Source organism: Ascidia mentula, chromosome 8 (assembly GCF_947561715.1).
Source record: "Ascidia mentula chromosome 8, kaAscMent1.1, whole genome shotgun sequence".
NCBI classification, from domain to species: Eukaryota; Metazoa; Chordata; class Ascidiacea; order Phlebobranchia; family Ascidiidae; genus Ascidia; species Ascidia mentula.
The window spans coordinates 13,331,745-13,355,458 of NC_138573.1; the positions used below are offsets into that span (position 1 = coordinate 13,331,745).

At 37.8% G+C, this 23,714-nt stretch overlaps 4 protein-coding genes across 4 annotated transcripts; 3 read left to right on the top strand and 1 right to left on the bottom strand.

Annotated features, from left to right (window-relative positions):
* Positions 1–503: 503 nt before the first annotated feature.
* On the bottom strand, positions 504–3,072 carry LOC145911335 (octanoyl-[acyl-carrier-protein]:protein N-octanoyltransferase LIPT2, mitochondrial-like). Its single transcript, XM_082998649.1, has 6 exons — positions 2,947–3,072; positions 2,791–2,890; positions 2,577–2,660; positions 2,319–2,445; positions 2,179–2,249; positions 504–1,858 (listed from the first exon to the last, which is right to left on the bottom strand). Exons 1-6 carry the CDS (start codon positions 3,007–3,009, stop codon positions 1,545–1,547), a joined length of 759 nt encoding a protein of 252 aa, XP_082854775.1. The 5' UTR covers positions 3,010–3,072; the 3' UTR covers positions 504–1,544.
* Positions 3,073–3,735: 663 nt separating this feature from the next.
* LOC145911422 (putative E3 ubiquitin-protein ligase UBR7) lies at positions 3,736–5,103 on the top strand. The gene has a single exon (XM_082998748.1). The coding sequence runs from the start codon at positions 3,788–3,790 to the stop codon at positions 4,946–4,948; it is 1,161 nt and encodes a 386-aa protein (XP_082854874.1). The 5' UTR covers positions 3,736–3,787; the 3' UTR covers positions 4,949–5,103.
* A 3,793-nt stretch (positions 5,104–8,896) lies between these two features.
* Positions 8,897–14,602, top strand: LOC145911137 (cleavage and polyadenylation specificity factor subunit 3-like). The gene is made up of 16 exons (XM_082998387.1): positions 8,897–8,984; positions 9,048–9,111; positions 9,344–9,441; positions 9,510–9,638; positions 9,701–9,828; positions 9,909–10,048; positions 10,233–10,383; positions 10,464–10,639; positions 10,828–10,986; positions 11,165–11,311; positions 11,429–11,562; positions 11,663–11,790; positions 12,165–12,361; positions 12,708–12,854; positions 14,055–14,180; positions 14,364–14,602. The coding sequence occupies exons 1-16, from the start codon at positions 8,929–8,931 to the stop codon at positions 14,457–14,459; spliced, it is 2,076 nt and encodes a 691-aa protein (XP_082854513.1). The 5' UTR covers positions 8,897–8,928; the 3' UTR covers positions 14,460–14,602.
* Positions 14,603–14,709: 107 nt separating this feature from the next.
* On the top strand, positions 14,710–23,700 carry LOC145911136 (ATP-binding cassette sub-family D member 2-like). The gene is made up of 16 exons (XM_082998385.1): positions 14,710–15,131; positions 15,236–15,320; positions 15,460–15,643; positions 15,785–15,962; positions 16,272–16,448; positions 16,674–16,851; positions 17,239–17,419; positions 18,110–18,252; positions 18,548–18,683; positions 18,916–19,010; positions 19,402–19,547; positions 19,879–20,024; positions 20,279–20,363; positions 21,643–21,768; positions 21,982–22,081; positions 22,469–23,700. The coding sequence occupies exons 1-16, from the start codon at positions 15,007–15,009 to the stop codon at positions 22,628–22,630; spliced, it is 2,247 nt and encodes a 748-aa protein (XP_082854511.1). The 5' UTR covers positions 14,710–15,006; the 3' UTR covers positions 22,631–23,700.
* Positions 23,701–23,714: the final 14 nt, after the last annotated feature.

Consider the following 23,714-nt stretch of genomic DNA (forward strand, 5'->3'; position numbering starts at 1 on the left):
AACAGAGCAGATAATATCCTCTTTAGTGTCATGTATATCCATAACTTAACTCGCCTTTGTAGCAATAACCTATGTCCGACCTCTGTAAAATGGACATTGTTTTCGGAGGCAATGGCGCGTCAAACAGAACATTAACGGGTGTAAATTATCTATTGCCGCTGGCCTCTTCAAGAGCCCTTTGTCGGGCTGCGATTAAAGCGCGGCTTTAACACTGCCGATGCGGTGAAAAGAAGTACCCACGCGACCTGTCGCCATTGGTTACGCTCGTCACGGAGCAAGCATTCAGGCGTAACGGAATGCTGACTGAGAAATTCGCCACCCAAGTCTTATGTTAGCCGCCAATACCACACCGGGCAAAAATTACAGTTAAAAAAAATCATTCATAAGTTTTATTTATAGTCAAATTAAACAATATAACGACTATATTCACCTTGTAATATAATGCACTTGGTAACTAAATAATACGGCCAATATACTATCCCATTATAACCAAAACGTGCTGATTTTAAAAGGTGTATTAGGGAAGTCTACTTTTGTATTTTCGATCAACATATAGCAATGTAATGAATTTGGCAACGCAGTCGTAGCTTTATAGCAAGAAATGCAATATTTGTTTGAGCGTGGTTATCATAAAACTTAAAAGATCCTAGTGTTCTTAAATTACCAAAAGATGAAATTTTGAACTAGAGTATTCGCGGGTAGCAGTAATGTTTCCAAGGGAACTCCTCGTTTTATGAAGCCGACACGCGCTTGTGCGAACAATAACATATATTATACGGGGGACAATTCCAACATTGTGGACAAGACCAGCAGCAGTGTGCCCAGATCAAATAGACTTGGCCGTTTAAATGCCCGCGCGATAAATGTGTTTTGTTAGCGATTTTTGCGAACAATACCGGATGGTGCGCACTATGGGTGTGTGTGTGTGTACGTTTGTATTGTCAACAAACCTATGTATTAATCATGTAAGAGTTTTACTGCGTACAAACTGGTACAAACTCATCAACTTTTTCTTGTGTGTTGTTTCTTTCTGCTCCCCGAACAATAAATATTATTACTTTCATGTTTAAGTTTAGTTTTTGAAAGATTGGGAACTACTTGTTAAAAATACAATTGTCACCATCGCAAAATATTGTGTAGACCAAATGGTCCCCAATCCACCTGCCCGCCAGGCATTTGCAACCGGTCCGTAGAGAAAAAAAAGTATTAGCATTAGTTTGAGGGTGTCACATGCTTTACATACACGCAGCTACGAATACTAGATGCATAATGATATTGTTGTTATGCCCAAGTGGTAAATTGTTATCGTTAGGTATAACTAACGTACACTTTACAGTCATTGTTTATCTGCTACAAAACATGAAGACCGGTCCGTGATAATACAACCTGCGTTAACTGTTTCGTAGTGCAGAAAAGGTTGAGGACCTCTGGTGTAGATAATCACATGCTTTAACGTTGTAATGTCCATAAATATTCGATTTTTTTTGTTTCATCCTTTACCTTGAATGATCGATGTCGCTATACAACCACACACGTATGTTTGATCATGATTGCGACACTGTACGTTTGGTTAACTTGTTCATCTCTTCGCCAGTTATCAATTCATATAGTTTTGCATAGTGTGAGTATCCATTCAAAGTTACTACTGGCGTTGCTTTCCAATTAAAAACTTCGGAAAAGTTTTCCATGAAAATTGGGACGGTCTCTTTTACTTTCACTTCTGTGCCTATGCTTTCAGATATGGAGGTAACGCCCTTGCCATGGATTCCACACGGTACGATTTTGGAGAACCAATCCATGTTGGTGCTGCAGTTCAGTGCTAATCCGTGCGATGTTACTTGTCGCTGGCAGCTGATTCCTAATATGAAATGTGTTTTTGTTTTGTATAGGCTTTTTTTATTTTTCACATTTCACAGCAAGAAAAAAAAAATGAGCAAGGCTTGGCAAATGTTTCAAAACAAGACACTTGTCGTGGACGACTGCAGGACTTATTTATTGATTTTGTAAAGAATAAGAAAGTAATGTTATTTATTAAAATAACCCTTTGAAGAGTTTATCTTATGAAGGATTTGAATTTTAGAATATTATACAATAAATGTTGTTTTGTACATAAACTAAACAAACCTGAAAAACAAACAAGGTTGGGCACAAAAAAACACATTTAAAAACTGTACATACCCATAGCACATATTTTGTTGTTTCCTATCCACACACCTGTATGGGGTGAACGAGATCCCTCCAAACCAAATCTAGCCAAAGAATTGAATATGAATTATGGCTTATTGCCAGTTTTGTCACATAAAATTGACCAACCAAACCTTCTGCAGAGCTGAATAATGACCTCCTCCAGCTGATGAACATACTGTTTTATACCAAGTTTTGCATTTCGAAGATTAAAAATTGGGTAAACAACAAGTTGACCAGGTCCATGAAATGTGATTAAACCTTAAACAAATGTGTTTTAATTGTATAGTAAACGCTAAATCAACTCTTCTAATGGAAAGCATTAGTTTTCACTTTTCATTTTATACACACAGTTTTAAATATTGCATTCACTTTTATATATGCTAGCATACCCCCTCTATTGGTTTTCACAAAGTCTGCTCCAAGAAGTTGAAGTCTTGCAACATCCTCATCAGTATAAGACTTTGTCCGCAAACCTGCAAACATGCCCTTCTAATTTTATATTTCAAGACACAACTCAGGGTTGAGAAATCAAAAACACAAAACTTGGTAAGATAGGTTACACTCTTTGCTAAAATACAGGATTGGCACATTTTTAGACCATACCTACTGTGTACACAGGTTGATGTTGCAACAATAGCAGAGTTGGTGATTCTGAGTCAACCTGCTGGTGCCAACATGTCAACTTTTCTTGTAATTTGAAAATCTGAAAGAATGGGTCCTTTTTAAAAATGTACATTTGTTATTTTTCTGACAACTTACATTTCTGTATCGGGTCATACCCAGGTAAAAACATTTAAAACTAGTATGTTGCATTGTGCACATGTGTGGTTGGCAGTTAAACTATTTGCATTTCATTTTGGCAACAAAACAAATCGTTGCTCCTCTGGGGCTTCACCGAGTTTATCATGGCGGGTAATGAAGCGGAAATTTTGTTTTTTATTTTTGTTTCCAATGCTTTTACGTTCTTTTATAACTTTTATTCACTTAGAAATTTAATATATTATTAATTGTATTTGTTAGTGATAGAAATGTTCGATTAAAATCCTTTGTACAGGCCTAGTCATGTCATGACAGGAGACCAAACAATTGTTACGTCATGGAAGGTTGGCGGTAAAACAACTGCGCGGGATAAGCTAAGTTGGTGGAAATTCTGGAAAAGTTTGTGCAGTGCAGAGAACAGTCGTTTACTGAGTAATTACGATGTGCACAGTATTGCGTTTGAAGTGACTAACTTATAATAGGGATAAACTGTGACTCAGAAGTACAATCGGCGGATTGTTGTGTGACCTTTGACAAATTTATGATTAATTTTCTGAACAATTGGAGGATGTTCTTACAATGGTTGAAAATAATGTGAACATTAGACCAATCAAATTCATTGTTTTCGAAAAATTTAATTTATTTTTATCCACAGTAAAGTAAAGCAGATAATATTATAGCTGTGTATTTTGATTTCTTTTCAACAACTTTTAACAACCAACAATAGGCTATAGGCCAACTAAAGATTATATGTAGGTATTTCTTTTTAAATATGTTGTAAACTGATTTTCCTAGGTAAAACATAGTTGCTCATCATACACCAGTTAGGCAGTTAAAAAACATGTCTCAAAAACGAAAGATTGATGAAGTTGAACTTGAGGATGAAGATTCTGTCTCACTGCAGGATGTCATTGATCACGATGACGAAATGCAGGAAACTGCAAATGCTGTACTTGGTGGAAGTGATGACCAAGCATGTACTTACCCTAAGGGTTACATAAATAGGCAAGCTTTGTATGCATGCAGCACATGTACCAAACCTGATGGGCCTCCAGCAGGCATCTGCCTAGCTTGTTCTCTTGAATGTCACAAAGATCATGAACTTTATGAGCTTTACACCAAGCGTACATTTAGATGTGATTGTGGAAATTCTAAGTTTCCTGATTTAAAGTGCAAGCTCTATTCCGAGAAGGATGTAACAAATGATAAAAACAAGTACAACCAAAATTTTCATGGTAAATACTGCACTTGTCACCGACCATATCCAGATGATGAAGATGAGGTGGAAGATGTGATGATTCAATGTGTTGTGTGTGAGGATTGGCTCCATGGGCGCCACCTTGGTGCAACCACTGCACCAAAGGATGGGGATTATGAGGAGATGGTATGTTTTGACTGCACAAAGAAATGCACTTTTTTGCACAAGTACAGAAGTGTGTTTGTGGCCCCCAAGGATTTTGAAGTTATTCCTCACAAGGAGTTGGACATTGATGAACTGCTTGAAGAAGAAGAAAAAGAAGACAGTGAGGAAGTTGAAGTGCTTTCTGATAATTCAAATGAAGGCCAATCCTCCACAAATATGCTGTTGAAAGGTATATGTCGGGTCAAGCATGCTAGATCTGTTGTCATCAAAGGTGCCACATTCTGGCCCAGTCGTTGGCGAAGTGTGCTTTGCAACTGCAAGAAATGCAAAAAGGAATATGAAGATTTGGGTGTAAGCTTCATTCTAGATGAAGAGGACACAGTCAAGGCCTATGAAGACAAAGGTAAAATCAACCCAGATTTTTTCACTGGAGATGCTACTAGCTTACTGAAGGGTATGCCACATGTTCAAAAAGTAGAAATGCTTCAAAGTTATAACGAAATGAAAGGGCATCTTCATGAATATCTCGAGGAGTTTGCCAGGCAAGGCAAGGTTGTGACAGCAAACGACATAAAATCATTCTTTAAAGACCTTACCGACAAACGTCCGAAATTCAACATACCCCATGCTTGCCGTTGACCACCATGAGTTGTGTTAAAATGTTTTTTTTCCAGTTACGTGTTTTATTTTTTCGTTTTGTATTCTTGTGATATTTGTTGATGTAGATTTGTTGTCTTTTGCTTCATTATTTCTTCTTGTCAATGAAAAATATTTTAAATTAAAAAAAAATCGCATTTAAAAACAAACATTTCGTGGTGATTGTTTTAACAGGCCGGCCCCGCACACAAACACTCGGTTTATTTGTCGTAGTGGTTTTGTGGGTTCATCCCACACCTGGATCCATTGGATTGTAAAGTTTCCGACACACCAAAACAAACTATACTGTTACAACAACAACCTCTTAAGCTTAGTCTCCAAAACCATAATTTCACATTTTCTGTTACAACAAAATGAGCAAACAGTGTGATAACACACTTCGAGTTAAAGCGAAGGACACAAACAATGACACTATGTCACAACAATGGATGACTGTGATGTCATATTATACGACATCAATGGTGACTTAAGACTATAAAGCACAAACGTGAACCTTTACAGAGCGACAAATGATGGGCTATGTTAACGCTTCTTTTAAATAACTTAATGTTCCAACGAAAGCGACTTTAAATATTTGTGGAAATGCAAACACCAAACATTAAAAATTATGGTATTTGGGGGGGAACAAGTCCCCTGCGTCCTATTCCCCGGGATTTCCGCCATGTTTGTAATACCAAGTGGGCATGGTTCATTAAATACATGTAGTATCTGGTGAAACTTTCGCGGCATACCTAGAGCCTGTTTAATGACACGCAGTTTGAGAAACCCTGGTGTCATTGGTGAAAGCATGCTGGTACGCTGTTCCGGTAAAATAAATTCCGCTGGTAGGCCATTCTGGAAAAAGTTTAAAAGTAGCCTATGTTTATTTATTTGATAAATCTTACCCACTTCTCAGGAAAACACAGGGATTTATTTTTTCGTACAAACTCAATCGTTCCGATAAGAAATACATTTTTTTTTCTTTCACCACAGCCTGGTGTGAAGCACTGTATTTAGACGAAATACCTGCATTTAAATTGTAACTGCTGACCCCTACTTCGCTGGAAATACCGTACTGATTTTAGATTTGTGTTCAAGCTATATGTGGTTACCAATATTGCCAATGCAAAGGCCCCGATGACGCAGACGCATCCACCCAAGAACCTGAGATTACAAATAAAAAATTTCTTTGGCGATTTTGTTTTCCCGTTTACACTGCGTTGCCAATGGAAATATTTTTGACAAACATAGACGAAAGGCGGAGCACGGGATTCGCTACAAAAAAACCTTGAATTTTGATTACACTTTGTTAGAACAGAGTGATAGTAGTGCAAATAGTGAGTTGTAAACCGCATTTCACGAAGGAGTAATTCTTTTAAAGGAGTGGATATCCGCAGAACTATAAAGCTGCATGTGCAACAACGCTAAAGTTGCTTTGATAAGAGATTGTTCTTGTTTTTCACCTTTCGGGAAGTTGGTGTATGACAGGGATACTTTAACTTACGTAATGGGCTGGAGACTTTCATATCCAGATGTGGTCGCATTCGGGTTGTATCGAAACGTATCAAATCAACGTCTTTCTTACGTTAACATTGACGTGCAATTGTGGTCGCATTCGGGTTGTATCGCAAACGTATCAAATCAACGTCTTTCTTACGTTAACATTGACGTGCAATTGTGGTCGCATTCGGGTTGTATCGAAACGTATCAAATCAACGTCTTTCTTACGTTAACATTGACGTGCAATTGTGGTCGCATTCGGGTTGTATCGAAACGTATCAAATCAACGTCTTTCTTACGTTAACATTGACGTGCAATTGTGGTCGAATTCGGGTTGTATCGAAACGTATCAATTCAACGTCTTTCTTACGTTAACATTGACGTGCAATTGTGGTCGCATTCTGGTCGTATCGAAACGTATCAAATCAACGTCTTTCTTACGTTAACATTGACGTGCAATTGTGGTCGCATTCTGGTTGTATCGAAACGTATCAAATCAACGTCTTTCTTACGTTAACATTGACGTGCAATTGTGGTCGCATTAGGGTTGTATCGAAACGTATCAAATCAACGTCTTTCTTACGTTAACATTGACGTGCAATTGTGGTCGCATTCGGGTTGTATCGAAACGTATCAAATCAACGTCTTTCTTACGTTAACATTGACGTGCAATTGTGGTCGCATTCTGGTTGTATCGAAACGTATCAAATCAACGTCTTTCGTGCGTTAACATTGACGTGCAATTGTGGTCGCATTCGGGTTGCATCGAAACGTATCAAATCAACGTCTTTCGTGCGTTAACATTGACGTGCAATTGTGGTCGCATTCGGGTTGTATCGAAACGTATCAAATCAACGTCTTTTTTACGTTAACATTGACGTGCAATTGTGGTCGCATTCGGGTTGTATCGAAACGTATCAAATCAACGTCTTTCTTACGTTAACATTGACGTGCAATTGTGGTCGCATTCGGGTTGTATCGAAACGTATCAAATCAACGTCTTTCTTACGTTAACATTGACGCGCAATTGTGGTCGCGTTCGCGTTGTATCGAAACGTATCAAATCAACGTCTTTCTTACGTTAACATTGACGTGCAATTGTGGTCGCATTCGGGTTGTATCGAAACGTATCAAATCAACGTCTTTCTTACGTTAACATTGACGCGCAATTGTGGTCGCATTCGCGTTGTATCGAAACGTATCAAATCAACGTCTTTCTTACGTTAACATTGACGTGCAATTGTGGTCGCGTTCGGGTTGTATCAAACGTTTCAAATCAACGTCTGGGTTACGTCAATAATTACGTGCAAATATGGTCGATTTGGGGTTTTCTAAAACGTTTCGAAGTTACGTTCCAGTTACGTTAAAATTTACGTACATAAATAGTTGCATTCAGGTTTTTATCTAACGTACATAGTGAACGTTTTCCTTACGTTATTTATGACAAACTTTTTTGGTGAAGGCAACGTTCATTACTAACGTCAGTGTTACCAACTTTTTTACGACGTTTAGTTTGAAAATAACGTGGTATGCAACCAACTTTCCAGCGACGTTGCGAACGTCGAAACTACGTTGTGTGTTTGCTGGGATATACAAGCCCACCGCATTTTCTCTCACAATATCACTGACAACGCTTTCGTCTTTCAGATTATTCGATTCTATTCTATGTAAAATTATTCAATTTAAACCACCTGATCGCATCTCTGCCGAGTGCAAAGGTGGACAGACAATTTGGTGGCAACTAGCCAGAAGGTCAAGCCGACCTTCATTGAGACTCATTGCGCCAGCATCATCGAGACAAATTTCCAATGTAGCAACCAGCGATCCTGCAGGGTATTACGTTGGAAATAACCTTGCTTTACAGGAATTACAATTGCCTTACAAAAATGCGCAGGCTACTAAATCTCCAACCATATATAGTGATAAGCTGTCTTTCGTTCGTACGTAATGTGGTTTTTCACGGCCTAAATTAGAATTATCATATTTCGCCAAAACAAAATTCTCCATCATTGGCCAGATATAGAGTTTTTCTGATAAAATACAGCGATTTTTTAAAGTGTGAGTGATGAGGAGGCTAAGGGCACCAAGACCAAAGAACGCCAATGTTTTTCCAAGTCACGGTATATTTGGAAAAAAATATCCAATGAGTGGACCGTAGTATGTATGCACACCAGTACAAAACATTGCTTTGCAACAAATAACATGTGCACTTTGGCAAAACGTTTATTTTGAATTGCGTCAGAATATGGTACGGCCTAGATATTTTTAAAAACGCAAAGTGGAACCTAGGCCACGGGCCACTGCTTTGATAAAATAATTTACTTTTTGGAACAAACTGAGCTATGCTGATTGTAAACATGGTTTTGCATGAAAATACCCTCACTAGTCACTAACCATCCCAACATGTTTGCCTTTTGTATATTTTATCTTTCTTGACACTTTTGTAGTTGGTTTTATGCAAACATTTGCAAAGTTTGATAGCAATGGAGGAATCTGAGATTTCACACTCTGATAGTGACCTACTGCGCATAACACCACTGTGAGTGTACAATACACCTTGTGTTTGACAGTGGCAAGTCAAGTATTATTTTTCTTTTGTTAGTGGTGCTGGCCAAGAGGTTGGGAGATCATGTCATCTTCTGGAATTTAAAGAAAAAAAGATAATGGTATGCAATAAACAAAAATTCAATTAGGCTATAATCTGGATGTGAGAAAGTTAAGTGATGCATAAATATACAAAAAATATCTACAATAGCATGTATGCAATCAACGTTCGGTGAATAATAGTCCTCGATGGAAATTACGGACCTACCAATACTATTTTTCTTTTAATCTTTGTTTAAGTTTCCTATTGTGTCTGTGGTGAATGTACAACTCACTTGTGCTAACTTGTTACAGTTAGATTGTGGAATTCATCCAGGCATCAGTGGGTTAGCAGGTTTACCTTACCTAGATTTTTCAGACCCAGAAAAAATTGACTTGCTACTTGTTACTCAGTAAGTACTAAGCAATATACAAAGTTTATTCAGTTCCAAAATCCACTGACAGTAGAATCTTTACATAGTTTTCATTTGGACCATGCTGGTGGACTGCCTTGGTTTCTGCAAAAAACACCTTTCAAAGGTAGAGTGTTTATGACACATGCCACTAAGGCAATCTATAGATGGCTGTTATCTGATTATATTAAAGTCAGGTATGAGGAATGAAATTATCGAAAATTCACATCAATAACCATATGTTTAATTTCTTGTTCAGCAATATATCCACTGAAGATCAGCTTTACACTGAAGCAGATTTGGAGGATTCTATGTCTAGGATAGAGACTATCAATTTTCATGAGGAAAAGGTTGTGAATGGCATAAAGTTTTGGTGTTACCATGCAGGTTGGACATTTTCAATTTTTTTATTTTACCATTATATATAAACATATTTCTCCATTTTCAAAACATTTTATTGCATTCAGGTCATGTTTTGGGAGCAGCAATGTTTATGATAGAAATTGCTGGGGTTCGAGTTCTTTACACTGGTGATTATTCTCGTGAGGAAGATCGACACTTGATGGCAGCTGAGATACCTGCTGTCACACCGGATGTTCTCATAACAGTAAGTCTTGTTAATTCATTATAAATAATGATCAGAATAATTTGTAAGCATTAAAACATAATCTTAATTTTAGACATATAAGAAACAGAGCTGGGTTTCTCGACTATCTTCGCGGATTTTAATAATATCCAAAATTAATAAACATAATTGTTTGTGTAATTATTTTTTGTAATTTTTTGTGTAGGAAGCAACATATGGAACTCACATCCATGAACCAAGAGAAGAACGAGAAGCACGATTTACCAACACTGTGCAAGAGATTGTTAACAGAGGAGGAAGGTGTCTTATTCCTGTTTTTGCCCTTGGAAGGGCTCAGGAATTGTTACTTATATTAGGTGATATTTGCTTTTTCACATTTCGTGATACACAACAACAATTGACACAGCAGTTTACTTACTGATTACTGACTTTTAAGACGACTACTGGTCCAATCATCCAGAGCTACATGATATTCCAATCTATTATGCATCAAGCCTAGCAAAGAAATGCATGGCAGTTTATCAAACCTACTCCAATGCGATGAACCACAAGATACAGAAGCAGCTTAACGTTTCAAATCCATTTCAGTTTAAACACATCTCTAATCTTAAGGTATTACACATGTAGTTGTACTTAATGGTGGGTTTTAGTGTAATATTTTTCTGTGTTATCTTTTTTTGATGTTTTCCTGGAATTTTTTGTGCCAAAACATTTTGATAGTGGGATTTTTGAAATTTTATTTTATGTACCTTTTCACTGGCACTATTTAGAAATTAAAACAACCATGTGCCTCTTTTTAGGGAATGGAACACTTTGATGATGTTGGACCATCTGTTGTCATGGCATCACCAGGCATGATGCAAAGTGGTCTTTCCAGGGAGTTGTTTGAAAGCTGGTGCACTGACCACAGAAATGGTGTAATAGTTGCTGGTTATTGTGTGGAGGGCACACTGGCAAAGGTATAAACCACATTAGACAGTTTTTATTAAAATTATTCATTGGAATTAACATCGCAGCATTATGGAACATAAATTCAGTAAAGCATTGGCTATTAAAGAAACTGTGACAAATACTTTCTTATATTAAATATTGTAAAAGAATTATTGGTTGTACTTTTGGTAAATTATTGTTTTTCAGCACATATTAAGTGAGCCAGAGGAAGTTCTTTCCATGTCTGGTCAGAAACTTCCACTTCGACTTTCAGTTGATTATATTTCGTTTTCAGCCCATGCTGATTATCGACAATGTTCTGAATTTGTTCGTGCTATGAAACCCCCTCATGTGGTAAGACACTCAGTTGTAATCTGTAACAGTTCTAGAAAGATAAATGTTTGTTTTAATTCCTGATAATAAACTAGTGATAAACTATTTACATTTTTCAGTTAACCTCTGTTTTATCAGGTTCTTGTTCATGGCGAAGCAAATGAAATGAGCAGGTTGAAGGCAGCACTTAACAGGGAATACGAGGATGATCCTGAAACATCGATTAACATTCACAACCCAAAAAACACTGAATCGGTGCAGTTGTATTTCAAGTAAGTCTTATTTGCGAACATGGTCTTTTTTTCTGTCCTATAACAAATACTAAATCACAGGAAAGTACCTTAGATTAAACTGTGCTTCCTTTACTTTAAGGGGTGAAAAGATGGCTAAAGTGATGGGTGACCTAGCTATAAAGAGGCCAAACCATGGGGATAAACTTTCAGGAATTTTGGTGAAAAGAAACTTCAACTATCATATACTTGCACCCAGTGATCTTTCAGGTAAAAGAGGATGATGGAAAATAAAAATCTCTGTAACTGGGCTTCATAACACACTGTTAATGGGTTTTAACATTTTTTGTGTGCAGCAAGCTTACTTTTATAGTGTCCTCGCATTTCTCGATTTTCAAAGTACCTTTACGGATTTTATTTCCATCGTTAGGGTATTTGTCACTAAAAAGGTCAATATCATGAAAATATGCATAGGTTGGATAAAAACACGGACACATGCGAATTCGCCTAGAATAACGTCAACATTTTTTTATTGTGTGCGTCGTCGTGCATCACTTTATAACAGCATGCAAGTTGGGAACTGTTATCCTAATTTAATGTGTTGGTAAATCAATTAGTGTTAATAAAGCATGTTTTTTTCGCAGCGCACACGAATCTTTCGACGTCAGTTCTCACACAGCGTCAGTCGGTGTCCTTTACAGCTCCCCTTTCTTTGCTCAAATATTATCTTCACCAACTCTCCGATGACGTGGTGTCCCTGAAGATGTCCAATGGTCGCGAGGGTCTTAAAATATTCAGCGCTATTACTGTTGTTAAAGAGCTTAACATGTTGGTTCTTGAGGTAGGTTTGTTGACTTACCGTGCTATATCACATCGGTGTTCCGATCTTGGTTACTTTCTAAAATATGGTTTAACATCACCCAGCAATTCTTAGTTCAATCGTCGAATTGAAAAAAGCAATAGTGAACTGCAGTTTTTTTTCACTTACAAGTTCGTATGCGGCCACTCTACATAAAAAGAAAAATCTGTTTTATTGGTTGAGTACAATTAACACCTAAAAAGATTACAAAACGATCAAGAAGATTTTGAACAGACAGTTTTATTTGCAATTGTTTTGTTGCTAAAAACCTTTGATGGTCTTGGAAGCTGTGAAGAAACCTAATAGCACAGTTTTGTTACTCTTGCAGTGGACTGCAAACCCGGTGAACGATATGTACGCCGATGCCGTGCTTGCAATCATCCTGCGTGTTGACACCGACCCACAAGCAAGAAAAATTCCCGTTCAGAGAATCACAAAACCTGATCTCTACCGGGAATTTAAAGACCGTCTTGAGGTAAAATTCGCGCAAATGTTTTCCAAAAAAGCCTGTAAAACTCTATAGTGAGGGTCGAAGAGTTGATGCACATTTCACTGAACATTTTGCGAAAATTCAAATCGAATGGTGATAATGTAACAATTGATTTTTATTCGGGGTTAAGGGTATTTTTATTTCGAAGGGTAATATAGGGTTATTCGATTAAACCACTGCGTCGCAGTTAAGTTTGTATTGGATATTTTTATTCAACTCTAGTAAACTTGTTGGGTCTCGTTACAAGGTATTGATGAAACAGGCGCGCGCGGTGTAGCACAAGAGGTACCAGCGACGAAAAAGTATCAGGGACTTCTCTAACTGCACTGTAAAGCGTCAAAATGTTGGTCGACCTTGCCGACTAAGTGGTTGTAGAAGAGATGGTCTCTGTTAGTGTTTGCAACCTAACGTTACGTATTCACGGACGTCTCCAACTGTAGAAAAAGGCGATAGCAGTGACTTTAGTTCTCAAAGGGGTCCTAAAAACAAAACCCGAGGATCACCAGCACCAGGGGACAGGGGTCATCATTAACACCTCGTAATTCAAAGAATCGGCGGCACAGTTGCGCAGTTGACTTTTCGTTGAGGAATTGGAAAGTATTTTTAAGAGTGGATACTTTCGTCAATGTAACGAAGTAATCTGTCACACCTCGCTTTACTAAAAGCATTCGGACGTAGAGTTTCCATCCGTATCGGTGGATCAAGTAAACCTGACAGGACTAGGAAACAAGAAAACTTAAGAGGAGTGAGCAGTTTTTTTGTCATGGTTAATATAGAATCAAAGAGATGGGGCCAGCCGCATTGGTTTTTCCGAGCATGGTTTTCGATACACAATGAGCAGAAATAAGCCCAAGATTGTTCGGCTGGCGGAGAAAAAAAATAATATTCGCGCATAAAATTGAACTGCGTTCGTTGTTGCGTTTTATTCAATTCAGAAATCAAACGAATGTGTAATCGAAATTACGCGGCGAAATTACGTTGCCTTCAGGTGATCATAAAAGGTCCGGAAGCACCGTTGTGAAAGGTGGCAAAATTGCATTTTTTGTCAATGCAAATTTTGTAACACTATCGTGAACAAAAAAACGGCGTAATTGGATATTTATTAACTTTTAATTCGGTACCAATACCAACCAACGCATAATATCACTATAGAATCTGGTTGATATTGTCGTACTTATCTTTTAGGTGATGTTGGAAAGCATGTTTGGTGAAAACTCCTTCAAAATCGCTGCTCCCGGCGAAACCGTTCCCGACGACGAAATATATTTGGAAATCGACGATATTGAAGTGAAGATTAACAGCAAAACCAGGGTAAGTTTACTTACTCGCAAACGAACGTTGTTTTAATGGTAAATACTGTGGTAAATACAGGATCAGCCTGGCTTATAAATCAGGAATATATATTTCGCCCCATGGGCATATTCAGTAAACACATTAAATGATATTAAAATTGTTTTAATGGCAAACTAAAATGCATGTTGACATCACTTCCAGGTAGTTACATGTCCCGAAGACCCACAGACTGAAGAAATGCTTACGGAGTGCGTGCGCAGACTATATGCGACCATAATGCCCGTCGGAACTGCGTGATGACTTGGTTTTTAGTATCGAGATCTCATTCATCATGCAGTTACCGGTTCTGCTGAAAGGAATATCAACCAGCAGTGCGTGTGGTGGAAAATGGTCGGCGCGAATAAGAGAGTAATTTTGTGAAATTTTCCGCAAATAAAAACCGCTTTCCTGTGTCATGATGGCTGTGCTCGTAAAACGTTAAACCTTTGGATGCGCTCGAGTAACCTGCTAGCTGTATTGAACTTTGAACTGTTTGTTTTTGGGCAACGTGAACGGTTTTCCGGTAAGGTAGTGTGTTACGAAGGACAGTGATTAGAACTTACAAGGAAATCAACAGTACAAGAAAGCAGTTAAATGGTGAATACAGTTTGGCACCGGTTTAGGGGTAATCACAATATATTGCGTTGTTTCTGTTGTGTTGAGTAGCAAGAGTTTTACATATAAATAAGAAGAAAATGTTTTATTCGCCCATGTTTAATTGCAGTCCTGGATATTATGCTTTTCGGCGAAAGTGTGAAACTTCAAACGTAGGGTGCGTGTCATACTGACATCTGTACAGAGCAGAATGTCACAATGGCTTCAAATTCAGAAGGCTCAACAAATACTAGCTCTTGCAGCCAACAACAAACCACTTCTCAAAAAAGCTGCAGTGGCCTCAGCGGTCCTGGCTAGTGCTAAATTATTATATTGGTAAGGCATGTCCTGAATTGTTTTGTACCAAATATGAAATTTATGGAACTAAATGTAGTTTAAAACATGTTGGTTAAAAATGTAATGGTAATGGTGGCCTACAGGTATCAGCGAAAATCAAAGACCTCCACGCAGAGTATTGAGGTGCGTCAAAAGGATGAAGCGGAACTCAAAAAGCAAATGGAAAAGGTATGAAATAAAACTGTTCTTTTGCACAGGATCATACAATCTTTATGCTAAAGGTCTTTGGCATTTGTCAACCTAAACACATTCAGTGTTTTAAATCTCTTGAAACCCCCCAAAAACTTTTTATGGATTTATTTTGCAGGACAAGGCCACATCAGTGAACCGGGTGTTTTTTAAAAGGCTTTGGCATCTGCTTAAAATACTAATCCCGAATATGTTCAGCAAAGAGTTTGCATGGCTTTTATTGCACTCCACAGCACTGGTTGCAAGAACATTCTTATCTATCTACATTGCAGATCTGGATGGAAGAATGGTGCGATCTATAGGTAACTTGAAGTCAAAAATTGTTTTGAATTAGCCTCAATATTTATAAATACAAACCAAATTGGCCAAACTAGCTAATGCTTTGTGGCCATTTGTGAGTAAGCTATTATCTTGATATACATAGCCATGCTAATGTTTTTCAGTATGTACTGACCTGCGTCAGTTTGTGCTTGACCTTACGAGATGGGTGGCAGTTGCCATTCCAGCAACTTTTACCAACAGTGCTATCCGTTTCTGCGAGAGCAAGCAAGCTTTGGCATTCCGAACCAAGCTGGTCAACAAAGCTTATGAATTGTACTTTAAAAACCAAACCTACTACAGGTATTAAAAACATACTGGTGTATTTTTAAAGAACTGTTCTTCTGTCATAAAGTTGCAACCAACATTTTGTCTACCATCCCTCAGGACTTTTTTAGGATTATGTGACAACAAGTTGCCATGTACAGAAAAACAATTCTTTAAATTTACATGCCTGGCAGCAAGAATAGTACCATGACTGGTGTAATTTGTGCATAACCATGGTGTTTAACATATGCCTTAAACACGACATTTGGACTAATTTCAGTTCATAATATAGGGCAAAAAAAAATTTTCTGATTTTTTTGCAAATCATAATGATTTTTTTACCAGAATTGGTAACATGGATGGTAGAATTGCCAATGCTGACCAGTCTCTAACAGAAGATATTCATGACTTTACATCCATGCTTGCACACTTGTATTCGCATCTTACCAAACCAATACTAGATGTAGTTCTTATTACCCACACTCTGGTAAAGCGGGCAAAAGAAAAGGGAGCCAACAACAGGTAGCGGTATTGCTAACTTTTTTAATTGTATATTATAACTTTCTGCTGCTGTAATTGTACTTGTGGAAAAGTGTCTTGTCAGATAATAAAAGTGATATTATGGGCATTTTTATGTAGAATTTAGATATTTGTTTTGTTTGAACATCGAAGTTTATTTTCTCTGAAAGAGATGTGAAATAAAAACTTTATTTTATAAAAACTCAAGAATAAGACATGTGCTTTAAGGTTGCCTGGACTAATATCTTTTACCACTACCTTTGTAACTGCCCAAGTGCTGAGAAAAATGTCTCCCAAGTTTGGTGAACTCATTGCTGAAAGGGCTGCAAGAAAGGGATATTTGAGATACATACATTCCAGAATCATACAGAACAGTGAAGAAATAGCTTTCTATGGTGGCGAAAAGGTATTTTAAATTTTTGTTGTCTGTATACTAAAAATTCTGATTCAACACTGTTTTCTGTTTTATGTTCATATTACTGCGTGGCATATTTGATACATCTCCAATTAAAGAAAATTTTATCTTGTTAATTTTTGATTTGGTTTCAATTATTGTTGATGCTGGTTCTGCTGTTAAAACAATGTGCCATATCTAGAAAAATGTTTATGTGTTTTTGGACTATGCCATAACTATGCTGCTTCATGAAATAATTAAAACATAAAAAAACCATAACCATAACTACAACTGCAGTTTGACCAAAGCATGCATACATGTTTAAATTAAACCAATCATACGAAATTTACAAATGTTATACTGAGTAGATCTAAATATGCTTATTTTTTGTTTCCACAGGCTGAGCTTAACTTACTAAACAGGTGTTACAAGTCGCTTGTTGACCAAACCAACCTCATTTATGTGCAACGCCTATGGTATATAATGGTCGAACAATTTTTCATGAAGTATGTATGGAGTACTTCTGGTATGCTGATGATTGCAATTCCAATACTTACAGCAAAGGGCTACAATAAGTCATGTAAGTTGATAATAGGCAGCTTCAAACATGTTTCTGTGTTAATCGCCATTTAATTATAAATCCAGTTAATGAAGGTGTAAAAGTTGTGTTGTGTGATTATGAAAGTGGTAATGAACTTATAATAATTCAATAGTATTTAGTGAGATACAATATTTGGTATGACACAGATTTGACACTTACTCTTCAAGATCCACTTAATTGTAATGTCAGTCCCTTTAGTTTAGGTGATTGACTAATCAAACAAGTTTGAAATCCAACAAGCCTATCCAATAACATAGCTTCACAACTTAAAAAAATAACACCTTTGCAAGATTACCTGTCTACTTATAAAACAAGTCAAGAATATTAACTTGTGCATCGCCACTAGGGCGTGGCCGACCGAATCCGAATATTGCCCCCGAATCCTACAACCATGTGTTTTACCGAAAATTTAAACAGTGGTGCTTAGGATTGAGCATTGTCATTGTGATTTCAAAGCATCAAAATGGGATTGTACAAAGCACTAGGGAATTTAGTGCCAAATATAATTACGTTGCTGTAGTGAAAATACACACAGTGGTGTGTTTTTTTGATAAACATCTAACTCTATGACATTTAAAAATTCGGATTTAGTCAGGGTTTGCCATATGTTTTTTCATTCCTCACCACCATACATTCTACATGCTGAAGTTGCTTCTATTGTTTAAATAGCCACACAGGAAGAACGCGAAGAATGGGAAAACAAGCCAGAACATGAGATGATCAGCATAAGGACAGAAGCTTTTACATCTTCTCGCCATCTGCTTAGTACATCTGCCGATGCTCTTGAGCGTATCATCAGTTCTTATAAAGAGGTGATTCATAGTGTTCATACACAGCATTTCATGACATTGGACAAAAATATGTTGCTTAACCAATACTGTATCTGCGAACTTACGTTTTTTTCATTTTACCATTTGGATGGCATCATATGGCATCCAGATACAGATGTCTGTGTGAATGATTTACTGAATAAAGGATAAACTAACAATCGACGAAATCCAGTAAAATGTTATCACCTCAATACGTTTTTTTTTTAAATAAGCGAACTGAATAAATGGTAGCAGCGCATATTGTCATCATTTTGTCAATGCGAACTTTCTGTTGAAGGTAACCGAACTTGCGGGTTACACTTCCCGCGTGTGGAGCATGTTTAAAGTTTTCGAAGAAGTCGGAAAAGGCAACTACGAAAGGTCTGACGCAAACGGAGATGCAAGGGAAGCCTTACCCATGCTTGAAATAAGGGGTGAGTGACAAACTTTCGATTACTAGTGATGTAAGTTTTAAGTCTGTCGACAAATTTGCTCATCGTCAATTCGAAATATAATCATCACAAATAGTTCCGCTATATTGAAATCAGCACTTTCGACCAAGTTGTTTGTTAGTTCGTAATATTGCAGATGTCTCGAGATTTGCAAATTCTCTACGCGATGGTATAGCTAAAAATGGTTTGTATTTTGTGCATTTGTGTGCTTAAGGTGACGTAGAGGAAACGGAAAGAGATATCGTTTTGGAGCAGATTCCCATCATAACTCCTAATGGTGACGTCGTTGTGAAATCCATAGACCTGCAGGTATTAACCGCTGACGTAATACGTCAATGAAAACTGATGCAAAACAGTTAAAATTGGTGGATGCATAGTTGCCTCTCTCATAAAAGCAAAAGCAGCTTGTATTTGTTTCGAAAAAATTCCCAAACTAAATTCCCAATATTAGTACCATATTTTTTGGATTACAAGTAACCGACTTTAAACGCTAATTAGCGTCAGCCACGATAACGTTATGAATATTTTGCTCCTGGGAGTATTTTAGACCGAGCGTACGGAACAACTTGAATTTTGTTTGTTTCTGGAATAGACGTAATAATTTAAATAATTCCAACATAGTGCAAGGTTTTTTAAACTAAGAAACGAAATTAAAAAACAGCTTTGCAAAGTTTAGCAACTTGTTCGTTGAATTGTAAAGGTTACTGAAGGAGTGCATCTACTCATAACTGGACCAAATGGCTGCGGGAAGAGTTCCTTGTTCCGTATTTTTAGCGGATTGTGGCCAGTTTACTCTGGCCGTCTTAAGAAGCCTCCACCCTCCAGCATGTTTTATATTCCGCAAAGGTATATTAATGTAGATAACCGTGTAAAAAGGTCGATATCGTTAATATGCCGTGTATAGTCATACTTCTTCCTTGTACGCGTTCTTCACTCACATGTAATTGCGTAATTGTAGATTGCGAAGGCAAACGGATTTGCGGCGTGTTAAGCAAGATCAGACGAAATGTAGTCCTGTACTTTAGCTACTGTTTGAAACAGACAAAAGACGCGATTATGTGATAATATTTAGAATTAGGCCACGTCCATCCGGAAAGAGTGTTTTACGGCCTACTTTGGTCTGCTTTTGTACAATTATTTGGTTTCCTTTTTTATGGTTGTAAACATGTTTTGGCAGGCCGTATATGACTATAGGAACATTTCGCGAGCAAGTGATTTACCCTGACACGGTCGAGTGCATGCACAAGAGGGGAATAACAGATGCGGACCTGAAGAAGATTCTTGAAACCGTTCATCTCTACAACGTAGTGAAACGTGAAGGAGGTAAGTAAAAACGACAAACATACAACAACGTTTGGATGCATCTGGAGAGACAGCAAATAAAATTGTTTCTGTTGTTCGGAAAAAAATTCTTTGCCTTTTTTCGACATATTTTCAAAAACATTGGTTTTTATTGAGGGCTGTTATGAGTTTGCATACCGTGCGGAAGGATATTACATTTCCTGATATATGTTATTTTTAAAGTTATTTAGATTTATATAATGTGTACAAACCTGACTTTATGCCGGTTTGCGCAGGCTGGGATGCCGAGGCGGATTGGAAAGACGTTCTGTCAGGTGGAGAAAAGCAACGCATGGGAATGGCACGTCTCTTCTACCACAAGTACGTTTATTGTTGTATAAATGATCTTACAATGTTCCTGTATAAATATTAGGTAATCGACGTTTTTGATTACAACTTTTAATTAGGTTTTGGCGATTTATTGTTGGTAAGTGAGTTTTTTGGCAGTATGCAAGCAGTTACAAAGCAGTGGCCGACTAAAAAACACAATACGATTTTCTCACTACTTGTATGATGCTGTAGACTGTAGAGCAGTGATTCCCAACCTTTTTGTGGTTGCGTACCACTTGGAGCTAAAAACAATTTCGACGCGTACCACCTACTTGAGTGTTATAAAGTAACCTAGTGGATGAAGTAACAAACATTTCGAGATCACTTACGATTTTTTAAATGCAAACTACATCCGCAAATTACGGAAATTTGCTCGCGTACCACCTGCAATGCCGTCGCGTACCACTAGTGGTACGCGTACCAGCATCGGTTGGGAAACACTGATGTAGAGAATAGATTTTCAAGAAATTTCAGCAGGAGAAAATGTCACACTTGCATTTGCCATTGAGGTATAATAGGAAGTCAAATTTAGGGACATTTTTAAGAAGTTAGGACCATATTAATTTTATACGGCGTCCTTCAAAATACAAACAAATCTTACAAGTATGGACGATATGGCAGCCTTGACTTAAGCGTGTTTCTCCAACCACTTTATTATGTTTCTTATTTAAACCGTGACCATCTCTGGCAGGGGCGTATCCAGGAATTTTTAAAGGGGGTTCCAAATTTTTTTAGGGAATTCCCCGATTTTCAGGTATAAACTATTGTGGGCGAGAATCGCAAAATACGAACGCCGGTGTTCGCGCCAATCGTCACAAAAACGGTGGCTTTCTGGCTTGCGCAATTGTGTAACGCTATGGAAAGTTTAACAACTAAACTAATTGACTTTTACGCAAATAAACCGCTTGTCATTACAACGTGGCCACTGAAAAACGACGTTTCGTCCGTGAACTGACGAAAAATGAGACTTGTTTCGTAACAATGCAACATGTTCGGTAACAATGCTAAGTGTTCGGTAATAATGCTCCCTGTTTGGAAACAATGGCGAATGCAAGCACGATGCGGTTTTTAGGTCAACGTCAAAGAAAATTTCTGGTTTTCACGCGGATTTTGACAAAAAATACAGTGGCGTTTGTTTAGTTATCAAAAAAGACCAAAATATTTCACAAAAGGGGGGGGTCCGGACCCCTCGGACCCCCCCCCTGGATACGCCCATGATCTCTGGTGTTGTGCTATACAATGTTGAGGAAATTGTTTACTTTTGTCACAGGCCGGTGTATGCCTTGCTTGACGAATGCACTTCAGCTGTGAGCATTGACGTGGAGGGAAAGATTTTCCAAGCGGCCAAAGACGCGGGAATCGTGCTCATGTCCATCTCCCATCGACCTTCTTTATGGTAAGTAAAATTGAAAAATAGCTCTTAACGCAAAGCACACGAAGTGTTATGTACCGCTGATTGATTTCTCTTTGCAAGTTTGTCTGGAGTAGAGTTTCCAAAAGATTTGAAATTAAAGACGTGACCTAAAGCCTGCCTCTGGTTTTACTCGTGGTATGAGTAGGGCATGCTGCTATGAACCAAACATTTATACCAAGTTTTGCATATGCGCAGGAAATTCCACACCCATATTCTTCAGTTCGACGGTGAGGGTGGATGGAAGTTTAGCGAACTTGATACAAACACAAGGCTTAGTCTGAACGAAGAGAAACAGGTACCTGAACACGAACCACTTGGGTTTTCGCACTTTGTTGAACATGATATTGTACTGAGCTTACATTTGTGTCATTTGCAAGCTCAAAGTATATTTAACTAATTATATCTCATTGGCATATAGGTTTCCGATTCCATTGTATCTGTGTGCACAAAAACTAATAAACATAATTGTGTTGTCAATCGTTGTTTTAGGACTCAAGTGGATGTTGTTGTAACCAGGCCTTTTTACACACAAACCAACAGATTCTGCGTAAACAATACGTATGTGCTCAAAAAATTCTGTGTAAATAATACATACAAATACACAAAACAAGCAGTCGTATCTACTTCATCGGTCGCCCAAATGATTCATTCTTTATCTTATAATGTCTTCCGCTTTCTTCAGCATCTCGAGGTCCAACTCGCCGGCATGCCCAAGATGCAAACGCGACTCAATGAACTGTGCAACATTCTGGGCGAGGACTCCGTACTTAAAACGACTTCGTCAGTTGGCGAAAGTGGATCGGATGAGAGTTTTCAAATGGAGGACGCCCCGCTGGAAAAGTAACCCCACTGGTCTTGTAGGTTTTCTGACCACTTTGTACTACTGGGCCTTCTTGTGAATACTTGAGAAAAGTTAATTTATTCTTTTAGGTTCTTTATGCATTGGTTGAAGCGTGCAACAAAATGTTATAGTGAAAGCGAAGTTATGTTGGTTTAACTTATAACAGTAAAATATGCAGTTGTCCACTTGCAGCTACCTAAGATTACATGCATGTGTGTAAGTTTAAAGCAAGTTTGTCAGCATATCTTAAATGTAACACGTACACGTACATGTACAAACGTCACAAGTGACCAAATTCTGTCTCACAAATCCTGCTTTGAATAATAAGACTTTTCTATTGCGGTACAAGTGCCCGTGTGCAACACTTCGGTGCGCTTTATTTATATTTTTATTCATTGTTAGCCGAGTAATTTCTCAGTAGAATTAATTGTTACGAATGTCGTTTTTGTGGGGTGATATTATACCGATATTTAATTCATTGTACGATAAATTTTCTCCGCATGGCCACTCCGACCGTTTGTGTATGTTTATAGATAATATTTCACTTTGACAGATGAACTATCGCACAATAGGTTACCATAGGTAGAAAATGTTTTTGTGAATGACAACAACTACAATTTATTAAACTTGCCGTATCAGTCTATATGTGATAAATTCTTTCTCTGATTGGCACTCTTTTGCAAAAGACTGACTTTTGTATTGTAAACAGTACACAAGCTTTCGCGATTCATTTGCACCTGACGAAGCGAGGGAAAATCGCGAAAGCTTGTGTACTGTTTACAATACAAAAGTCAGTCTTTTGCAAAAGAGTGCCAATCAGAGAAAGAATTTAACAACTACAATGTGCGTTAAGGAACTAAGCGACGGTGGTGGGTTAATTTTCTTTTGGCCAAAACCGAAGCATAGTAACGTTTTAGTGTAGTACCTCTAAATCATTTTTCCTCGCGAGCATTAACATTATGAGGACTGAATAGTTTGTCCAGTGAGATTGCTGTGCACTGCATGATTTCTTCAAAACTGTGATTTTTGTCCCGATTTCACCACTGAGCAATTGTGACGCTTTGCGTAATAAATTTTATCCATTCCT

What these genes read in the sequence shown, in the direction of transcription:
- LOC145911335 (XM_082998649.1), bottom strand. Translation starts at nt 3,009, where the DNA reads ATGTGCACAATGCAACATACTAGTTTTAAATGTTTTTACCTGGGTATG. An exon ending in GTATGACCCGATACAGAAAT is followed by an intron (nt 2,891 to 2,946) that starts GTAAGTTGTCAG and finishes CCATTCTTTCAG; the next exon opens with ATTTTCAAATTACAAGAAAA. An exon ending in TGTGAAAACCAATAGAGGGG is followed by an intron (nt 2,446 to 2,576) that starts GTATGCTAGCAT and finishes CATTTGTTTAAG; the next exon opens with GTTTAATCACATTTCATGGA.
- LOC145911422 (XM_082998748.1), top strand. Translation starts at nt 3,788, where the DNA reads ATGTCTCAAAAACGAAAGATTGATGAAGTTGAACTTGAGGATGAAGAT.
- LOC145911137 (XM_082998387.1), top strand. Translation starts at nt 8,929, where the DNA reads ATGGAGGAATCTGAGATTTCACACTCTGATAGTGACCTACTGCGCATA. An exon ending in TTAAAGAAAAAAAGATAATG is followed by an intron (nt 9,112 to 9,343) that starts GTATGCAATAAA and finishes AACTTGTTACAG; the next exon opens with TTAGATTGTGGAATTCATCC. An exon ending in TTAACATGTTGGTTCTTGAG is followed by an intron (nt 12,362 to 12,707) that starts GTAGGTTTGTTG and finishes TTACTCTTGCAG; the next exon opens with TGGACTGCAAACCCGGTGAA.
- LOC145911136 (XM_082998385.1), top strand. Translation starts at nt 15,007, where the DNA reads ATGTCACAATGGCTTCAAATTCAGAAGGCTCAACAAATACTAGCTCTT. An exon ending in TCCCATCGACCTTCTTTATG is followed by an intron (nt 21,769 to 21,981) that starts GTAAGTAAAATT and finishes GCATATGCGCAG; the next exon opens with GAAATTCCACACCCATATTC. An exon ending in GTCTGAACGAAGAGAAACAG is followed by an intron (nt 22,082 to 22,468) that starts GTACCTGAACAC and finishes CGCTTTCTTCAG; the next exon opens with CATCTCGAGGTCCAACTCGC.